The 18451-nt window shown below is 48.1% G+C and overlaps 1 protein-coding gene across 7 annotated transcripts in view; it reads right to left on the bottom strand.

Moving 5' to 3' along the window:
- REEP1 (receptor accessory protein 1) overlaps window positions 1-18451 on the bottom strand; it is a 136136-nt gene that overhangs the window by 15433 nt on the left and 102252 nt on the right. For 4 of the 7 annotated variants that reach the window (XM_052648654.1, XM_052648657.1, XM_052648655.1 and 1 more), the window contains exons 6-7: window positions 11637-11822; window positions 2341-2518 (exon numbers count right to left, since the gene is read on the bottom strand). In XM_052648654.1, the coding sequence (XP_052504614.1) occupies window positions 2341-2518; window positions 11637-11822 (364 nt within the window). The remainder of the gene's footprint in view (window positions 1-2340; window positions 2519-11636; window positions 11823-18451) is intronic. The other 3 variants (XM_052648659.1, XM_052648660.1, XM_052648656.1) reach the window with 2 other exon arrangements.

The raw sequence follows: 18451 nt of genomic DNA, 5'->3' as shown, positions 1-18451 counted from the left end.
TGCTGGAAATAATCCGCCAAGGGGAAGACTAGGCAGGCGGCCTGGATTCTGGTCCTGTGTGGCCCTGGCACAGTATGTGACCCCTCTGAGCCCACTGCCTCTGCTTAGTTTGCCTCCATAATGACAACATAGACAGCAAGGGACTGCAGGCCCACCTCGACTCACTTCCTGGCCAAAGCAGGAACTTGGTACATGACTAACTCTTGTTTGGGCCCTTCCAATGTCAGGGATCTCACTACTTCACAAGGCAGCCCATTTCCATTTTAGACACCTTAATATTAAAGTGCTTTTCTAGGTAAGTTAGACAGCAACAACAACAGTAATAGCAGCTACTACTTAGAGTGCCAGGCATGACCCTAAGCACCTTCACATGGCTTATTTCATTTGAATCCTCATGACAACTCTGCACATGGGGCTAGTCATTCTGTGTGTTCAGATAAGGACTCGCTGGTGCAGAGAGGATAAAGTGCTTGCCCCAGTCACACAGCTGGTAAGCGGCTGCCCCCTCAGAACTCTACCCTGTTGGTTTTAGCTCTGTCCGCTGAGCCTCACAGAATCAGGACCCTTTATCAAATCAAAGCGACAGCTTTCATTTGAGGCTCGGTAGCCCAGAAACTGATCAAGGATGGAGGCTCACATGCCTAGAAGCCCAGGAAGTCAGAGGCTAAATATGCTCAAGGAAACCTGATGGCCAGTGGGTGAATGGATAGCAGGCACTGACCCGGGAGTCGGGGCCACAGGAGAATGCCACCAGCAGGCGCAAACCTGATGACAGCTACCTTCCCTGGGCCTTTGTCTCTTCGTTGGTAAAATCAGAGGGTGAGACTGAGTGATCCCCAAGCTCCCTTCCTGCCTGGCCTTTAGGGATTCCATACTAAGTTCTCCTGGCTCAAGGACAAGGTTCCCCTAACCAAGGGGGATCTCACCCCCATGGCCAAGCCTCCATCTCCCCAACCTTAGTAGGGCTAAAACATCTCTCTTCCAACAGAAAAGCCACAATCTTCAATCCTAGGTAGAGGGGACATTCCCGAGAAGGGAGGAAACTGGCGGATGCCAGGCCTGGTTCTGAGCTGGTCTCCTTTTCCCGGCATGGAGCACACGCTGTCATTCCCAGGGCAGCCATGAAGCTCCTCTTTCCCATCCATGTCTTAAACCCTCAGGTTGGGTGGGCCTGGAAGGACTCTGTGCTCAGGACTCTAAGGTGCCCCCTGCAGGCTGCATCTTACAGCACACGACCCAGGTCTAGGTGACCTGGACATCCCTGTTTATACATTTAAGGGCAGGCAAGCCACCTGGCACACGTCACAGCCAGAGATTGCCAGAGTGGCCCCATATCCACAGCCAGGCTCAATGTCCCATCAAGCAAAAGGGACGGAGGTGGAGATTCAGAACCATGCCCTGCAGCCTGCCCCCTCCCCATCAAACCTCTGCTGGCAGCAGCAGTGCTCAGCCCTGTAACCTCCCCTAGGAACAGTCTGGGGAACCAGAAGTGCTGGCCAGCTCCCTACCCCTCCAGTCCCCGACTCCAGCCTCCACAAACCAGAAACCCCTTGATGGATCAGATGTCGGTGGGCCCCAAATGTGGCTACACCTTGACAGCATCATGTATCAGGGTCTCATCCTCAACAAACTGAATTCCCTGGGGGTGGGTCCAGGACTCTACACATTTAATAATAAGGTCCCATGTGAATTCTGGCACAGGGACCCCTCTCTACCAGGGCAGACACGGAGGCAGAGGTGTGGTTTCATACAACCCTGGGCTCCATAGGAATTAGATCTCAGGGCTAGTGTGGCCTTGGCACGTGGTGGCCCAGGGTGAGGTTTATGGCGGGGGTGAGGGGGTGGGGAGGGGACGAGACGGTAGAATGAGAGGACAGGAAACACCACGTCAAGAAAAGGGACCACGGGAGCTGTAAGCCCTGGGTGTGGGGAGGAGACACTCAGGTGCTCATGACAGGTAAGCTCTCCCAGGAGCATGTGGACAGAGAGGAAGGAAAGAGAGAAAGCTGCCTTGGCCAAGGACAGCTGGCCCAGTGGCCTCTAGGCTTGGTCTATGTACCACTATTCAACCACCTTCAACACCCTCCCAACCCAGATAATCAGATGGGGGAGGCAGGACCCTTGGTGTAGGTGACCTAACTCTGCCCCCATCAGAGTTCCCAAGGCCAGCTTCCCATCCTGGCCTGAGTGGTACTCAGTCCCTTGGCTGATGTGAATAGTCTGATGGGCATCTGTGTGAGTGATGAGTCCTTGGGGAAAGGGTCCTAGGGTGGCCTGGGCCTCTCACTAGGAAAGCAAGGCCTAAGAGGTGGGAAAGAAGGGAAGTGAAATGACACCTACCTGAGCTGCCAGCGCTCTCAGAAGCACTCCTGGACATCTTAGGCTGGCCATGCTTGCCGCTGGCCCGCCCAGGGCCCGGTGGAGGGGGGCCCGAAGGAGCAGGGGCACCGTCTCCCCTGATGGTGGAGAGATCCTGCATGCTGAAGCTCCGGAGTCGCTCCGATAAGGCACCTTGTCCCTGGACGCAACACAGGAGGGACACCCATCAGAGGCCTGCCCCACAGGCCAGGGGCAGCCGTGGGGGACACACATAGGAGGGACACCCATCAGAAGCCTGCCCCACGGGCCAGGAGTAGCCGTGGGGGACACACACAGGAGGGACACCCATCAGAGGCCTGCCCCACGGGCCAGGGGCAGCCTTGGGGGACACACACAGGAGGGACACCCGTCAGAGGCCTGCTCCATGGGCCAAGGGCAGCTGTAGGGGACTCTGACAGTCAGCACAGTAGAGACCAAGCCCCTGGAAGGACTCTGCACCGGGCAGCTGCCCTGCGTACTTGTGGGAAACACAGAGGGGGACCAGGCCCAGAATGTCACAGGGCCTCTTATAGGTTCAGCCTTGTTTCTCTACCTCCCGACTCTCCTCTCCTTCAGACGCCCCCACAATAAAGCAGGGCCTCAGCCAGACCCAGGGTGGAGGAAACGACCATTGCCTTCAGTCCCTAACTCTCCAGGGCTTGTCTGTAGCTTCTCCAGCCTTACATAGATAAAAATTCTTATATAGCCACATTTTTCTCAATCCTTAGGACACAGGAATCTGGCCAGAAGATCAGAACTTAATAATCTAATAATCTTAATAATGTGCTCAGTCCTTAGTCTTTTCAAAGGAAATAAAATGCAGACAATATTTTTTAAATGTATGACAACAGCAATTTCTTTTATCTACTCATGTGACTGTCCATGAGTCACGCTGACTGCCACTGGTGTATTTGAGCTTCATAAAATAGCCAAAGGTAATGAATCAGGAAGGAAAAAGATGACATTAAAAAATAATAACATACATGCAATAAAACCCTGCTGACCGTAACCATTTCTGCCTTGCTTGCTCAAGTCGCTTCAGTTGTATCTGACTCTTTGCAACACTGTGGACCATAGTCTGCCAGTCTCCTCTGTCCATGGGATTCTCCAGGCAAGAATACTGGAGTGGGTTGCCATGCCCTCCTCCAGGGGTCTCCCCAACCCAGGGATCGAGCCTGCCTCTCCTGCATCTTCTACATCACAGGTGGATTCTTTACCACTTAGCCACCGAGGAAGCCCTTTACTGTCCTGAGGGAGCCACAGACATCATCTCAGGCAGAAACTGTTCTTTTGCTTAGGAAAGCAAAATCCATCCATTATACTTAGGAAAGGGAAGGGCCTTGTTGTCTGGATGAGAGAATCTGTCATTGTGAAAAGGATCGTAAGGCAGGCACAGGGACGATGGCGTTGTCTTGGGTGCACCTTGGGGGCTGGAGGACAGACTCCTGTTTGCAGAAAAGGAAACCTGCAGTGGGGGGCTGGTAGGAGACTGGGGTTACTGAGGATTGGGTTGGGACCTGGAATAAGACGTGACAGGCAGACTTCCCTGGTGGTTCAGTGATTAAGAATCTGCCTTGTAATGCAGGGGATGTGGGTTCCATCTCTGGTGGGGGAACTAAGATTCTATATATGATGGGGCAACTAAGCCCCCACAACAGCAACTAGTCTGTGCACAAGAACTAGAGAGTCCATGTGCCACAAAGAAAGATCCTGTGTGATGCAATGTCTCCTGGAAACTAACAACAACACAAAGAAAACTAAGTAATCAAATACACAATTAGAATATGAAATCCAGACAAAGGGTATTTAAAGGGAAAAAGGTGGGCTTTCCACGTAGCTCTAGTGGTAAAGAACCCACCTGCCAATGCAGGAGACATAAGACATATGGGTTTGATCTGGGTTGGGAAGATCCCCTGGAGGAGGGCATGGCAACCCACTGGAGAATCTTTGCTTGGAGAATCCCACGGACAAAGGAGTCTGGTGGGCTATGGTCCACAGATTTGCAAAGAGTTGGACATGACTGAAACAACTTAGCATGCATGCACATATGAAAAAGGCAGAAATTGTCCTGGTTGCCTCAGATATTGCCCTGGGATGATGGTGGGCAAGGGGTTTGAGGCTTAACCTACCAGATATGACAGTTGGGTAGTATTTGCCAAGAAAATGAGGCCAGGACTGGCTGCCCAATATAAACCCATCCAAATCCATCAGTCAATGGCCCATGATATTTCTACTCAGAAACATTCATGATGACATGTAGAATTTAGAAGAAATGAGACTAAAGAACAAAAACTGATCCTGAAAAGAGGGAGAAAATATTCTGATAATTATAATGGAGTATTCTGAAGGAGATCAGCCCTGGGATTTCTTTGGAAGGAATGATGCTAAAGCTGAAACTCCAGTACTTTGGCCACCTCATGCGAAGAGTTAACTCATTGGAAAAGACTCTGATGCTGGGAGGGATTGGGGGCAGGAGGAGAACGGGAAGACCGAGGATGAGATGGCTGGATGGCATCACGGACTCGATGGACATGAGTCTGAGTGAACTCCGGGAGTTGGTGATGGACAGGGAGGCCTGGCGTGCTGCGATGCATGGGGTCGCAAAGAGTCGGACACGACTGAGCGACTGAACTGAACTGAACTGAACTGAATTCAATATTAGGTTAACATTCAGGAAAACTACTTATAAATTTGCTCTTTCATTCATTCTTCCATTTATTCCTTTATCTATGTCACAAAGATTTATCAAGGATTGGCTATGGGCAAGACACTGTACTAGGTGTTACTAGGAAGTACCAAAAATATAGCTCGATTTCTGACAAAATGTAGAAGGACAAATGGACAAATAACCATTCAGAAGTGCCATACCAGAAGCTACAGAAAATGAAGATTAAGAACCACACAGAAGCAGAGAGTGGACATATGAACACAGCGGGGGAAGGGGAGGGTGAGACAAATTGGGAGATTAGGATTGCCTTATATACACTACCATGTGTATATTCCCTGGGGACTCAGATGGTAAAGAATCTGCCCGCAATGCAGGAGACCCAAGTTTGAACCCTGGGTCAGGAGGATCCCCTGGAAAAGGGAATGGCTACCCACTCCAGTAGTCTTGCCTGGAGCATCCCATGGATAGAGGAACCTGGTGGGCTACAGTCCATGGGGCCCCCAAAAATTGGACACGACTATGCAACTGACACTACATGTGTAAAGTAGATAGCTAGTGGGGACCTGCTGTATGGCAGAGGGAGCTCAGTTTGGAGCTCTGTGACAACCTGGAGGGGTGGGATGGGGGTCGAGTGGAAAGGAGGTGCAAGAAGGAAGGCATATATGTATTTATGTAGCTGATTTACTTCATTGTACAGCAGAAACATAACATAATTGTAGAACAATTATACTCCAGTAATAAATAAACAAACCACAGCTCTAGAGTCAGACCTGGATTCAGTCCTATCACTTACAGCTGGGTGACCTCAATCTGTCATCTGTAGAACAGCATCCATGTGGCAGGAGGGTGGGGAGGAATAAATGGGATGATGGCATAAACTGTCCATGACAGAGCCCAATGTGTAGTAAGTGGTCCCCAAATGTCAACTATGATGATGGTAACATATTACTCTAGCTACCTGAGACTTACAAATTGCTGCTGAAATAAAAAAGAGAAAGATCAGGGACTTCCCTGGTGGTACAGTGGTTAAGATTCTATGCTTCTGATACAGGGTGTGTGGGTTCAATCCCTGGTTGGGGAACTAAAATCCCACATGCCACACAGTGTGGCCAAAAACAAATTAACAAATAAAATATAAATTTTAAAAAATAAGAAAACTCCAAATGCATTTGATCACAGTGAGACAGACTGTTAACTGACCATCCAAAAGTCATCCCCAATCCCATTCTCAAAATGGTGAGAAAAAACAGATTTCGCAAACTCCCTCCTATCTACTATGCATGGCCATGTGATGCAGTTCTGGACTGGGAGGTAAGGGGAAACCTGCTAAGGCATTTCTGGGAGAGATATTTTCTCTGTCTGACATGCAGAAGGAGAAAGGCCTGACCCTGCTTCCTGCCTTCTGCCTTTGAGTGTGGGAACTGCTACCTTTTGACAAAAAGACTCACCAAGACATTCACCCGGAGCCTTGGCATCACTAAGACCCTGAGATACTGACAGTGTCCGCTTACTCCTAGACTTCTTGTGAACGGTGTTCATCAATTATAAGACATATTTTTTTTCACTTCTGAAATTAGGGTGAGTCATACGACTGCTTGCCTTATTCTTGTTGTCACTGCTTACACACAAATGCACTCGGTCGTTATTCCCAAAGGCAGGGTCAGACAAAGGAAACTCGAGACTGTTCACTGTTAACAAACCAAGACCTACTGGAAGAAGGATTATGAGCCCAGGTTATTTAAAACACAGTCCATTGACACCTTCTAGTAAGATGCAGAAAGTGGCAGGATGGGAAACAGCAACATGGTTGAAAATCTCAGAGACAAAATATCTGCATCACTAGCACTTGGGAGAGCACAAAAAGTGATGTGGCTTCATCATATATGGATACTGATAAGTGATTCAAAGGAATCCTAGAAAGACTTCAACCAATTTATTGTGTGTATAGCATCCCTTTACTGCATGTATGCAAGTGACACACAGGAAAAATCTAAAGACTCCAAGAGAGTCACTTTAATAAGTAAAAGTAGAGGAGTTCTTTGGTGTGTGTGTGTGTCAGTTGCTCAGTCGTGTCCGACTCTTTGCAACCCCATGTGCCGGGAGCCAGCGTGAGGAATTCCACCCGTGACAAGGTCATGCGGCAAGAGCTCTGATAGCAAGGCTAATCAGACCTCAGGTTTTTCCCCTGAAAGTTCCTGAGCATCCACCCCCCTTCAAAAAAAAAATAAGAATCTGCCTGCTTTTCCACTCTTCTGATATTCTCTGGAAAAAGTCAAATCAGGGCTTTAGCCTTCTGCATTTGAAAGGGATGTTTCAGTTAAACCCCCTCTGATAGCTCTCTAGCTTGCCTAACAGGTTCCCCAGACCTCTTATAGCTTGTGAATTGCTTACAACCCCCCAACCACGAGAGGCACAAAGCTTAAAAGCATCTTAAAGATACAGAGCCTTTTCTAAAGAGTTAAAAATCATATTGGTGACGGGTTTTCACTGTTGACTCAATGACTGCTGCCAGACCTCCATATTCTTTATCTTTTAGGCACCTGGGAGGATGTTAATCAATGTAAACGGGATATGGTAAAAGCTATATAGTAGTTTTGATGTTAGCAACACTAGACTTTTGAGTTAATTACTTTTCTCTTTGTTATATATCACTGCACTCTTCTTGTGTCCTTGCTAAGTAAGAATGTAACTTTATTTAGTGCTTTCTGAGAATGGCACCAGACTTTGGGAAGATCAACACAAATAAGTCTTCTAGTTAACAAACCCTTATCAGAAAAAAGGCTGTAAAATGTTAATTGGCCCTTGTTGGCCAGAAGATGATGTAAATCACCTAAGACTTGTGTATACAATTAGGTATGCAGAGAGAAAAGCCTGGTTTTGATAAGAGTCTGGACTGCTAACACTGCATAATTTTGTATTACCCATTGATCTCTATGTACAATCAAAAAAATGTATAAAAGCCCTTCTGAACAATAGGGGCCGGAGCCAGTCACTGGACTGGTTTCCCCCGTGTCTCTCTCTTTTTCCTCTTTACTTTAACTTCAGGCTGAATTCCCATCTGGGGCGCGGAGGCTCGCCAAGTCTACTTACTTGCCCTGGCTGTTAAGACCCCTGTGAAAGGGAGCCTAAGGCGAGGCACCCTTAGATATTCAAGCGAGCGCCGGTGGCCCAACATAGATGGTGCAAATTCCTTGTCTGGAATTTTATTGGCCTTCCACGTAATCCAAGTTATTCAGCCCTCTTTCTCCACTTAATTTTCCTACTACACACTTGTTTCTCAATCTAATCTTATATCAATAAATAAACAAGTCTTTCCTTGCCAACGCCGTCCACGCTTCAAATTCCCTGGATCCACTGGGGCTGGACCCTGGCACCCGTGGACTGTGGCCCGCCAGGCTCCTCTGTCCATGGGATTCTCTAAGCAAGAATACTGGAGTGAGTTGCCATTCCCTTCCCGAGGGATCTTCCCGACCCAGGGATCAAACCTGGGTCTCCTGCATTGTGGGCAGATTCTTTACTGAATGAGCCACCCAGGAAGCCCCAGTTATACCATGTTAATGGCCAAATAATTAGATTTGTGAAAGTGCCTGCTGAAAGGTTACAGGGTTTCTTTTACTTATTGATTTTTAAAATATTTATTTATTTATTATTTTTGGCTGCGTCAGGTCTTAGTTACAGCTCTTGAACTTCTCTCTAGTTGTGGGACAGGGACTTAGTTACCCCGTGGCACACGTGATCTTAGTTCCCCCACCAAGAACTGAACTCAAGTTCTCTGCCTTGGAAGGTGGTCTCTTAACCACTGGGCCACTTAACGGTAAGTCCCATTACAGGATTTCTTTTAAAACAACTGTGTCAGGGTTCCCCAGTGGTTCAGTGGTTAAGAATCCACCTTGTTGATCCCTGGTCCAGGAAGATCCCCCATGCCTCAGAGAAACTAAGACTCTGTGCCACAGCTTTGGAGCCCATACACTGCAGTGACCAAAGTCTGTGTGCCTAGAGCCCGTGCTCAGCAATAAGCAGCCCACACACAACAATTGAAGAGTAGCTACAGTGAAGAGTAGCCCCCACTCACCACAACTACAGAAAGCCCAAGGACACCAATGAAGACCCACCGCAGCCAAAAAATAAAACAAATGAATCTTAAAAAAATAAATAAATAAAAAACAGTTCCAGAGGAGGGTGGGAGCAGAAGAGTAAGACTGACTTTTCACCTGATGCCCTCTTTTGTACTTTTAGAATTGTGTACAATGAACATGTATCACCTTTAACACAATAAATCATTACAGTTGCATTTCCAGTAACACCCACAGCACTCTTCCATGACCACCCTGCGGACTCCAATCTGCAAATATGAGGCTTGCATGACGCTGACAAATGCCATCTAGACCAAAAAAATAACATGGGATTGTTTAAAACAAGTGGGAAAAGAGAAGGAGAAGCGATTTCTCCAGAAACTGCCTTGTACTCACTCTCCAGCCTTGAAAGCCTGGGCTCAACTCTGCCTGGGCGACCCCAACCCATCAACTTGGTCCTGCTCAGCCTTGCAACCTCACTGGGAAGTTAAAGGGTTGAGTAAGATTCCCTTCTGGAATTCCCAACTGGAAAATTTTAACTTCGAGAATCTATGGCCTTCTCCTCTACAGTTGATTATGTGGCTCAGATCGCAACTCTAAGACTTTCCAGAGTAATTTGAAAATCTCTAGAATAAATGTTGGGCCTTCCAAGGTAATTCTGAGGAAAGGTAAATAAAATTCTGGTGTGTGTGTCTTTAAATTCTTGTATCGATTTCCTTCCCAGCCAACACCAGGTTTAGAATATGAACCATAGGAAAAGCTGGGAAGTCTGGAGCCCTTTCATGAGCCAAGGTCGGCTACTTCAGGCACATTGTGAGCACTTGTCCTGGACGCTGCAGGTCTGCACTGCCTTCAGCATCTCGCCCCTGGAAGAACCTCCCCGCGGCCCAGTATCACAGGACCAGAAAGGGAGACACAGTCAGCCTTCCATGAAGACGAATCTCCTATTTGTATTCTGTCCTACTTTGAGCTCTTTATTTCCCCCCGTATTATAAGCATGGTCTACCCAGTCTTGTTGCAGCTGCTTGTTTATACGCTGTTTGAACAGACTCAATCTTGCTTTTTTTCCTGGCACATTGATACCACATGGCCCAGTGGCTCTCTCAGCTCTTTAAAATACCAGAAATCCCACAGAAGTATCTTTGGGGCAAGGAAGGGAAGCTTATTACTGATTAATTTTTTTTTCCTGGCTAAAACCCAGAAAACTGACCTTTAAGAGGTAAACCATGTCACTGAATTTTCTATTAATCTGAGATCTTCATTTTTGTGTGTGTGTTCCAATTTTATTGATGTATTTTTTCATTTGTATTTTAAAATTTTACTTTATTTGACTGTGTCTGGTCTCATTTGCGGCACGTGGGATCTTCCTTGCATCATTCTGGATCTTCCACGGCAGCGCTCGAACTCTAGTTGTGGTGCATGGGCTTAGCTGCCCTGTGGCCTGTGGGATCTTAGTTATCCAACTGGGGATCGAACCCAAGTTCCCTGCATTGCAAGGTGGATTCTTAACCACTGGTCCACCAGGGAAGTCCCTCCATTTGTATTTCATTACTATATTTTTCTAATTTTATAGATGGATTCAAGATATAAACTTTAGGAGCTTACAAGTACTTTCACATACATATTTAAACTTAACATGTATTATAAATTTTTTTTTAATTTTAAAAGATGTTTTAATAATTATTTTTTATTGGAGTATAAACGATTTACAGTGTTGGGGATCTGAGATCTTTAATTCCTAATTCTTCTCCTAATTTGTAAGAAATAAGAAATCCATGTAGCAAACACACAACAAATTCTCTTTGTGTTAATGCTTTTCTTAATCGGGAGAGCAAGTGTGTTCCTGGGAAAACCCACCAGACCTCTACTAATGTGATACTCGAAGTAAAAAATTTACCACTAATAGAATACCTCCCATTAGGGCCCACAGAGCCCCGATTCAACACAGTCACTAAGTTTGGCTGCAAGCCCCTGAGGAGGTCCTCTTTTCCAAAGGGACACAGTGGGGAAGGGACACCAGGAATCTCACTGGGGGCTCCAGCGGGGCATAAAGTTTAGCACACCTCACCTCACACCATATCTAAGGCCTGTGACTGATGACAATGAGAATAAAGTCAGAAGGCTTCAGTGAGTCAGTCAGTTGATAACAAAGCCATCAGCAGTAACCACAATTCCCACTGGCGATTTAAAGAGCGTGAGTGCTTCCTTCCAGATTCCCATGGGGTACCCACCTCACTGGCACAGTTAGCCTCTACAGCTACACATGCTCCACACCAAGCCCGAGCAGGCTCCTTCTCAGCATGCTTGATGAAGGCAGGGGCCTCCGTTTCTGCCACAGAAGTGAGTTAACAAACAAGAGAAAGAGACTCTTTCCCACCATTGCATCAACAGTAGCATCAATCATCAAACCCAATTCACTCTCCAGGCATGAAACAAACAAACAAAAACAAATAAGTTAATTGCATGTTAGATGCCGCCACATTAACACAATAAGAGGCTCTGGGAGGAGGCTGACCCCGGCTCTGGGATTAACGCACATGTACACACACGGGTGTCGGCAGGAGAGACACCGGGCTTGGATCCAGACCATGGGCTGGTAGGCAGAGGTGGCTACTGGCCTCTCTCCCCGACTGGATCAGTTCGAAGTTAGTCACACCTCTCAACAGGGTTACCTGCCCTTCTCTGAGGTCCAAAGAGGAGATAAAAGGAAAAAGTCGAGCCACCTGATAAAGGGGAAAAGAAAAAAAAGCCATGGGCACCAAGCCTATGAAATGGGTTGAAGGGCACCATTCTGTTGCCCTGGCCTCAGACTCTCACCCATTCACTCATATTACTTCATTCACCACCAATGCTGATACTGCTCCTGAAGCTCTGAGGGAAGCCCAGTGGAGGAAAACAGATGGATATGAATCATGACACAGTTCTTGCTTCCACTATTCTTGCCTGGAGAATCCCATGGACAGAGGAGCCTGGCGAGCTACAGTCCATGGGGTCACAAAGAGTCAGGCACAATTGAGCAACTAACACTTGCCTGCTTCTAAGGGCCTCACAGTCCGGCCAGGCATCAAGGCACAAACGCAAACAAGACAGCAAAGGGCAGACGGCAAAACACGTGACAAACGTTCAAGGCCCAGAGAGAAAGAGAGCAGTGTTGGCAGGGACCCCAGAGAGGCTTCATCCAAGAGTTCAAACTGGAGTCAGAGATGAGGGCTGCACCATCAGAAAGGGAGAGGAGGGATGTTGCGGCTGGAGAGTTGTCGAAGCCAAGGCGTCAGAGAGGAAAACCCGGATTTGGGAAACTGAGATTGAACCAATCAGAGAAGGGGCCAAGGTGCCTGGTGAGCAGCAGGAGGTAAGTCTGGAAAAACTGTGCTTTGTCTAAACCTGGACTTCGATGAGAGTGCCACTGACAGTTTCTGAGTGGTGACCCAAGTGAATAAAGCGGGATTTTAGAGTCACTTCCATGGTGGCTCAGATGGTAAAGAATCTGCCTGCAATGCAGGAGACACGAGTTTGATCCCTGGGTTGGAAAGATTCCCTGGAGAAGGGAATGGCAACCCACTCCAGTATTCTTGCCTGGAGAATCCCCATGGACAGAGGAGCCTGGTAGGCTACAGTCCAAGGGGTCACAAAGAGTCAGACATGGCTGAGTGACTAACACTTAAGAGTCATGAGAACATTCCAGATATACTGTGTGGCCCACACGGAGAATGGCCCCTGGTGTGTGCTCTGCCTTTCTTTCTCAAGTTGGAGCCAGGCACATGGATGTCTGCAGGGAAGACTGAAGTACGGGACTTCCCTGGTGGTCCAATGGTTAAGACTCCAAGCTTCTACAGCTGGGGCTGCAGGTTCCATCCCTGTTCTGGTAGCTAAGACCCCACATACCTCATGGCCAAAAAACCGAACATAAAACAGAAACATTTTGTAACAAATTGTACAGAAATATTATAACAAACTCAATAAAAACTTTAAAAAATGGTCCACATTAAAAAAAAAAAAAAGGACTAGAAGTGCCCTTAATGGGAGATGAAGGGCAAAAATGAACATTAACTGGTGAGGGAAGGCTGGTTTGGAGCACTGGCTGGATCTGAGGTGTCCACAGTAGCTGCTGAGGAGGTGAGGAGCGGGATGGGAAATGAGGACATTATGCAGGATAACGACAGTGAGCAGAGCCCCTGTAAACCAGAGCTGGGCCTGGTCCTCTGAGCCAGGCTGTCACTCAGGTGATGGGCTTTCAGGGTCACCAGGAAGGACTCCAGCTATCCCAGCCCTCACATGCAGAAGGCCACCATTGAGACCCAGCCAGAAGCCCTATCTGGTCCTTGGAGAGACCGGACCCTGAGGGAGCTTTGTGTGAGGCAGATCCCTGTTCCAGGATTTAATTTCTTTTTTCTTTCTTTTTATTGAAGTATAGTTTATTTGCAATGTTATATTAGGACACTGTGGTGCTAGAGAAGACTCTTGAAGTCCCTTGGGCAGCAATGAGATCAAACCAGTCCACCCTAAAGGAAATCAATCCTGAATATTCATTGGAAGGACTGATGTCTAATATATTGGCCACCTGATGGGAAGAGCTGACTCATTGGAAAAGACTCTGATGCTGGGGAAGACTGAGGGAAGGAGGAGAAAGGGGCAACAGAGGATTAAATGGTTGAATGGCATCATTGACTCAACGAACATGAGTTTGAGCCAACTCTGGGAGATAGTGAAGTACAGGGAGCGCCTGGTGTGCTGCAGTCCATGAGGTCACAGACTTGAACACGACTTAAGTGAATGAAAAACCAATTAGGAACCAGTGATAAAGCTTTAGAGAATCCATCTTTAGTATCTTAAGAAAGTTAATTAATCATTCATCTTTGGCCGAGCTGGGTCCTCACTGCTGCACTCGGGCTTTCTCTAGCCGTGGCTAGCCAGGGCTGCTCCCGACTTGAGGTACTCAGGCTTCTTATTGTGGTGGCCTCCCTGTTGTAGCACGCAGGCTCTATGCACACGATCTTCAGTGGTGGTGGCATGCAGGCCCCGCTACCTTGTGGTATGCGGGATCCTCCTGCACCAAGGATTTGAACCCATGTCCCCTGCATTGGTTGGTGAACTCTTAACCGCTGGACCACCAGAAAAGTCCCTATCTTTAGTATCTTAAGGTAACTTGTGACCTACTGCCCAGCATTTAAGTGTGGCCCAAGCCTTGCCCGAAGAGCTGACAGACAACCTTAAAAGTACCCAGGGTTGGTTCTATAATTCTCAGCGGCAGACTGGCATCTCTCAGGCCCTCACCGCTGGGTCCTCCTGGCCAGGGGGTGAGGTCCAAGCACAACATGGTTAAGGAAGCATTGGTCTGGTGTGTGTGGAGGGGAGGGGGTTGTGGGGGTGTCTGGAGTGATGCAGGAACAAGCAACGGGCAACTAGAGTCTCACTCTCAGGCTAGCTAGGCCCCTAAACAGCTGTGTGGCCTTGGCAGCTGCTCGGCACTAGGGTCTCTGTGTCCTCGCCTGTGCAGTGAGGGGCTACGGACGGCAGCATCTAAGGCTCCTGTTCTAGTCACTCACAGGGTGACTTTCTTCTCTCTTTCTCTCTCTCTCTCAGTGGGGGAGGGGGGGCAGGGGCTCATGTGTTATACAGAAGCGGCTGCCCAGGCACTCCCCGCCTCGAGGCTGAACAGGTGGCAGAAGTCGAGCCCAGAGTTAAGAGGGACCTGAGGCCCCCGGAGGGGGCGGGTCTTTCGCAGGGCCACACAGCACAGGCAAGGTGGACGGAGCACAGGCAATGCCCAGCTGTGCTCACGCTACCACACCCAGAGGAAAGACGGGATTGTAAGTCATTCTGTGAGGCCAGCGTCGGACTTGTTTCTTTTATTTGGTTCATCAGTGAGTGAGGATCATGATCAACCTCAGGGTGTAAGCGGACACAGGAGTGACCAACAGGCAGCCTCCGCGTGCGCTCTGGATCTAAGAAGTCTGCAGACATCACTTCATAACTATTTTGCAGCAGAAACCGTCGTCATGCCCATTTCGCAACTGAAGAGACTGAGGCTCACAGAGATGCAACAGCAAATGGAGGAACTGAGGTTTGTTGGGTTTCTTTGCCTCACAGCATGTGGGATAGTAGTCCCCTGGCCAGGGATCGAACCCACACTCCCTGTATCAGAAAGAAGCAAGAAATCCTAACCACTGGACCGCAAGCAAAGTCTTGGAGCTGGGATTTCCAACCCGGGTCTGCTTATTTTCAAAGCCCACACTTGACACTAAGCATTGTTCTTCTGGCTGCGACAGCTAAAAATAGGTACAACCGTCCTCCATTCCTTCACTATTTACTGTGTAACTAGTAGGGATGCAGACAAGGCATGGCTATAAACGACGGCAAGAGGGCCACTGCGGGACCATGAGGTGAGAGAATGGTTTCACCAGGAATCTGAGGAGGATGTGGCTCTCGATTTTGAAGGGTGGACAGGATTTCAAACAGTTGGGAGCAGAGGCAGATGAAGAATCGACATCAGAAGAGGTAGGAAAAGAAACAGCATGTTAGTGAGCCATGTCCGACTCTTTGCAACTCCATGAACTGTAGCCCGCCAGACCCCTCTGTCCATGGAATTCTCCAGGCGAGAACACTGGAACGGGTAGCCATTCCCTTCTCCAGGGGATCTTCCCAACCCAGGGATCAAACCTAGATCTCCCGCATTGCAGGCAGGTTCTTCACCATTTGAGCCAGCAGGGAACACCGTATGGAGTTGCTATTGCTAGCCCAGCACAGGAGGTGGCGCTGTCAATACAAGAGCCAGGAACAACTAGACAGGGAGGCAGGGATCAGTACAGGAACGCACAGGCCTCAAACAGGGAGAGTGGCAGTAACACTTGAGTGGCTACTGCAGTAGTCCAAGCCAGAAGGGAGGGTGATGGGAAGAGGGCAAGGAAGGGAGGAAGGGAGGAAGGAAGGAAGGGATGTCAGATGGGCAGGTCTTGAAAGGAAGAGCACCAAAGATGACTAAGATTTAGAGCTTGGGGACCAGAGAGGATGGTGATTTCATTATCATCTGAAAGTTGGGACACAGCAGGAGGGGTGGATTTGGAGTTAGGTACCTGGCACTAATGGTACCAGGAACAAGGGTGAGGTTCAGAGAACCGGTAATCCTGGACTTGAGGCCTGGGGAAGAGCTGATTTGGGAGCCAGGAGCATCAGGTGACAGCTGAAGGCGAAGGAAAAGATGAGGTGGCCCTGGGGGTTAAAGGAGCAAGCTGGGGTCCTGGAGAATCCCAACACAAGGGAGTTAGGGGAGGGGGCAGGGAGGGACATATGGCCGCTGATCATGATTGCAGGCAAGTCGCCTGAGCTTTGGCTGGCAAGTCAGCAAGTGCGAGAGCAGGCCTGGACCAGGGGCGAAGGTGAAGAAACAAAAGCTCCGTCATGGGCAGGGCTGCAAGTTGAGTCTCTACACCCCTGTTTTCCTGGTGAACCTTATATACAAAGGCCTCAAAGGGCTGAGCGGGCGAGGGAGATGGTAGAGACAAGCGTAGAGGAGGAGGCGACCATCCTCCTCCACAGAGGCTGTGGTACCATCGCCACAGCCACTCATGGTGATCCTAAAAGTCGTTTCCCACACTTCCTAGGTTCCACCATGCTCAGAGTGGTCCTCAGAGGCCAGGCAGGCACATGGCATCTCTTCTTCCACTGCGACCCTTGGTGCATCCAGCAACATCATCCCCACAGGCCAACTTGGAACAGAGGTGGGGCAAGCAGCATCAGATCAGTAACTCTTCCTGAGTGCCGGCCCTTCCACCGACTTGTGAGGCTGAGTCTCTTGCTTGTTTTGATCCACCAGGAGTGGATTCCAAATAGAAATCCGGAGGAAAAGGGCGTTGGGTAACAAAGGCGAGCGTGGTAGAACCACAGTGAACAAGGTTTGCTTGGTTCTGTTTCAGCTTGTTTTGGAAACAAGCTCCAGTGCAGGCTGATTTGTTGGGGAGACTAGAGGGCAGGGACTACTTCCAAATTTTTTCAGTGGGTTGTCCATATGGTTTAGATAATCTTGGTGTTTAAATGGTTGCCATAGTGAATTCTAAACATTGATTTTATGTCACCCAGTCCTTGGCTGAAACAGAAAGAGGGCTAACTTGACGTAAGTGAGCACAGAGGCTGGGAAATGTTGCTATGAGGGGTGAAGGGACAAGCATGAAACTTCCTGGAGTCCCTGGGTTTGGCAGACACGAGGGTTTGAAGCCACACAAGGGAGACATGGGAACCTGGAGGGGCCAGCAGTCTTTTCTTCTTCCTTGGAAAGCATGTCTTCCAAGCATGAGTGGATATAGGGAGATGTTATAAAAAGAAAATCAATATTTAATCGATATAATTAATTAAATGGGTTAATTATAATTAATCTGACAGACTGTAAACAGGTAGGTTATTATTATTATTTTTTTTTGTCTTTTGGGTTTTTGCTAGGAAAAAAAAGCAAAGGCAAACAACTCCAATCTGGTCAGAAATCTCAAATCACTAGGCTTATGAACTTTCCAGAATTAGCTTCTGGTTCCAAAAATAAAGTTCCATGATCATTTGAAAGCAGCATTTTATTCAAGCAAGATTTTCAGATAAAGCAATGATGGATAAAAAATAAGGGTCGGAGGTAGACAACTTTTTTTTTTTAATTATGGTGAATTGTTTCATAGAGTTTATTTTTAAAGCAAAAAAGAAGGTGAATTTTTTTTCCCAATGAGTAGGAAGACACTGTAATTTATCTCTCTGTGACTGTGCCTAGCTATTCGGATACTAGGGCTATAACCAAGGTTTGGCTACACCCTGGTGGCCGCTGACCATAATGGTAGGCAAAGTGCCTGAGCTTTGCCTGACAAGTCAGCAAAGTGTGAGAGCAGGGCTGGACCAGGGGAGAAGGTGAAGAAGCAGAAGTTCCACCATGGGCAATGCTGTAGGCTGAGTCTCCATCCCCCTCTTTTCTTGGTATACCTCATATAACAAAGCCCCAAAGGGCTGGGCAGGTGCGGGAGGAAGGCGCCTTGCTTAAAGCAGAGCACTGTAGGCAGGACGATGGAAATAAGGCGAAGGAGAACCCAAGAGGCATAACAGAGGTCCTGGTACAGTGCTGTCCAGGAGAACTTTCTGTGAGGGTGGAGCATCCTATCCCTGCGTCAGCCACTAGCCACACTGGTTGCCGAGGACTTAAAAGGGGGTTAGTAAAGACTGAGGAATCGAATATTAAAACTTACTTAATTTCAAATAATTTAAGTAGCCACATGTGGCAAGTGGCTACCATTTTGGACAGAGGATTGGAAGCCTCAAAAAGTTTATTCTTCAGATCAATTAATGAGGTTTAATGAGTGTAAAACAACAAACAAGAAGGCAGTTT

This window comes from Budorcas taxicolor, chromosome 11 (assembly GCF_023091745.1).
Source record: "Budorcas taxicolor isolate Tak-1 chromosome 11, Takin1.1, whole genome shotgun sequence".
Taxonomy (NCBI): domain Eukaryota; kingdom Metazoa; phylum Chordata; class Mammalia; order Artiodactyla; family Bovidae; genus Budorcas; species Budorcas taxicolor.
Note: the sequence above shows the minus strand (reverse complement) of the source record. Positions and strands in the feature narration are given on the sequence as shown.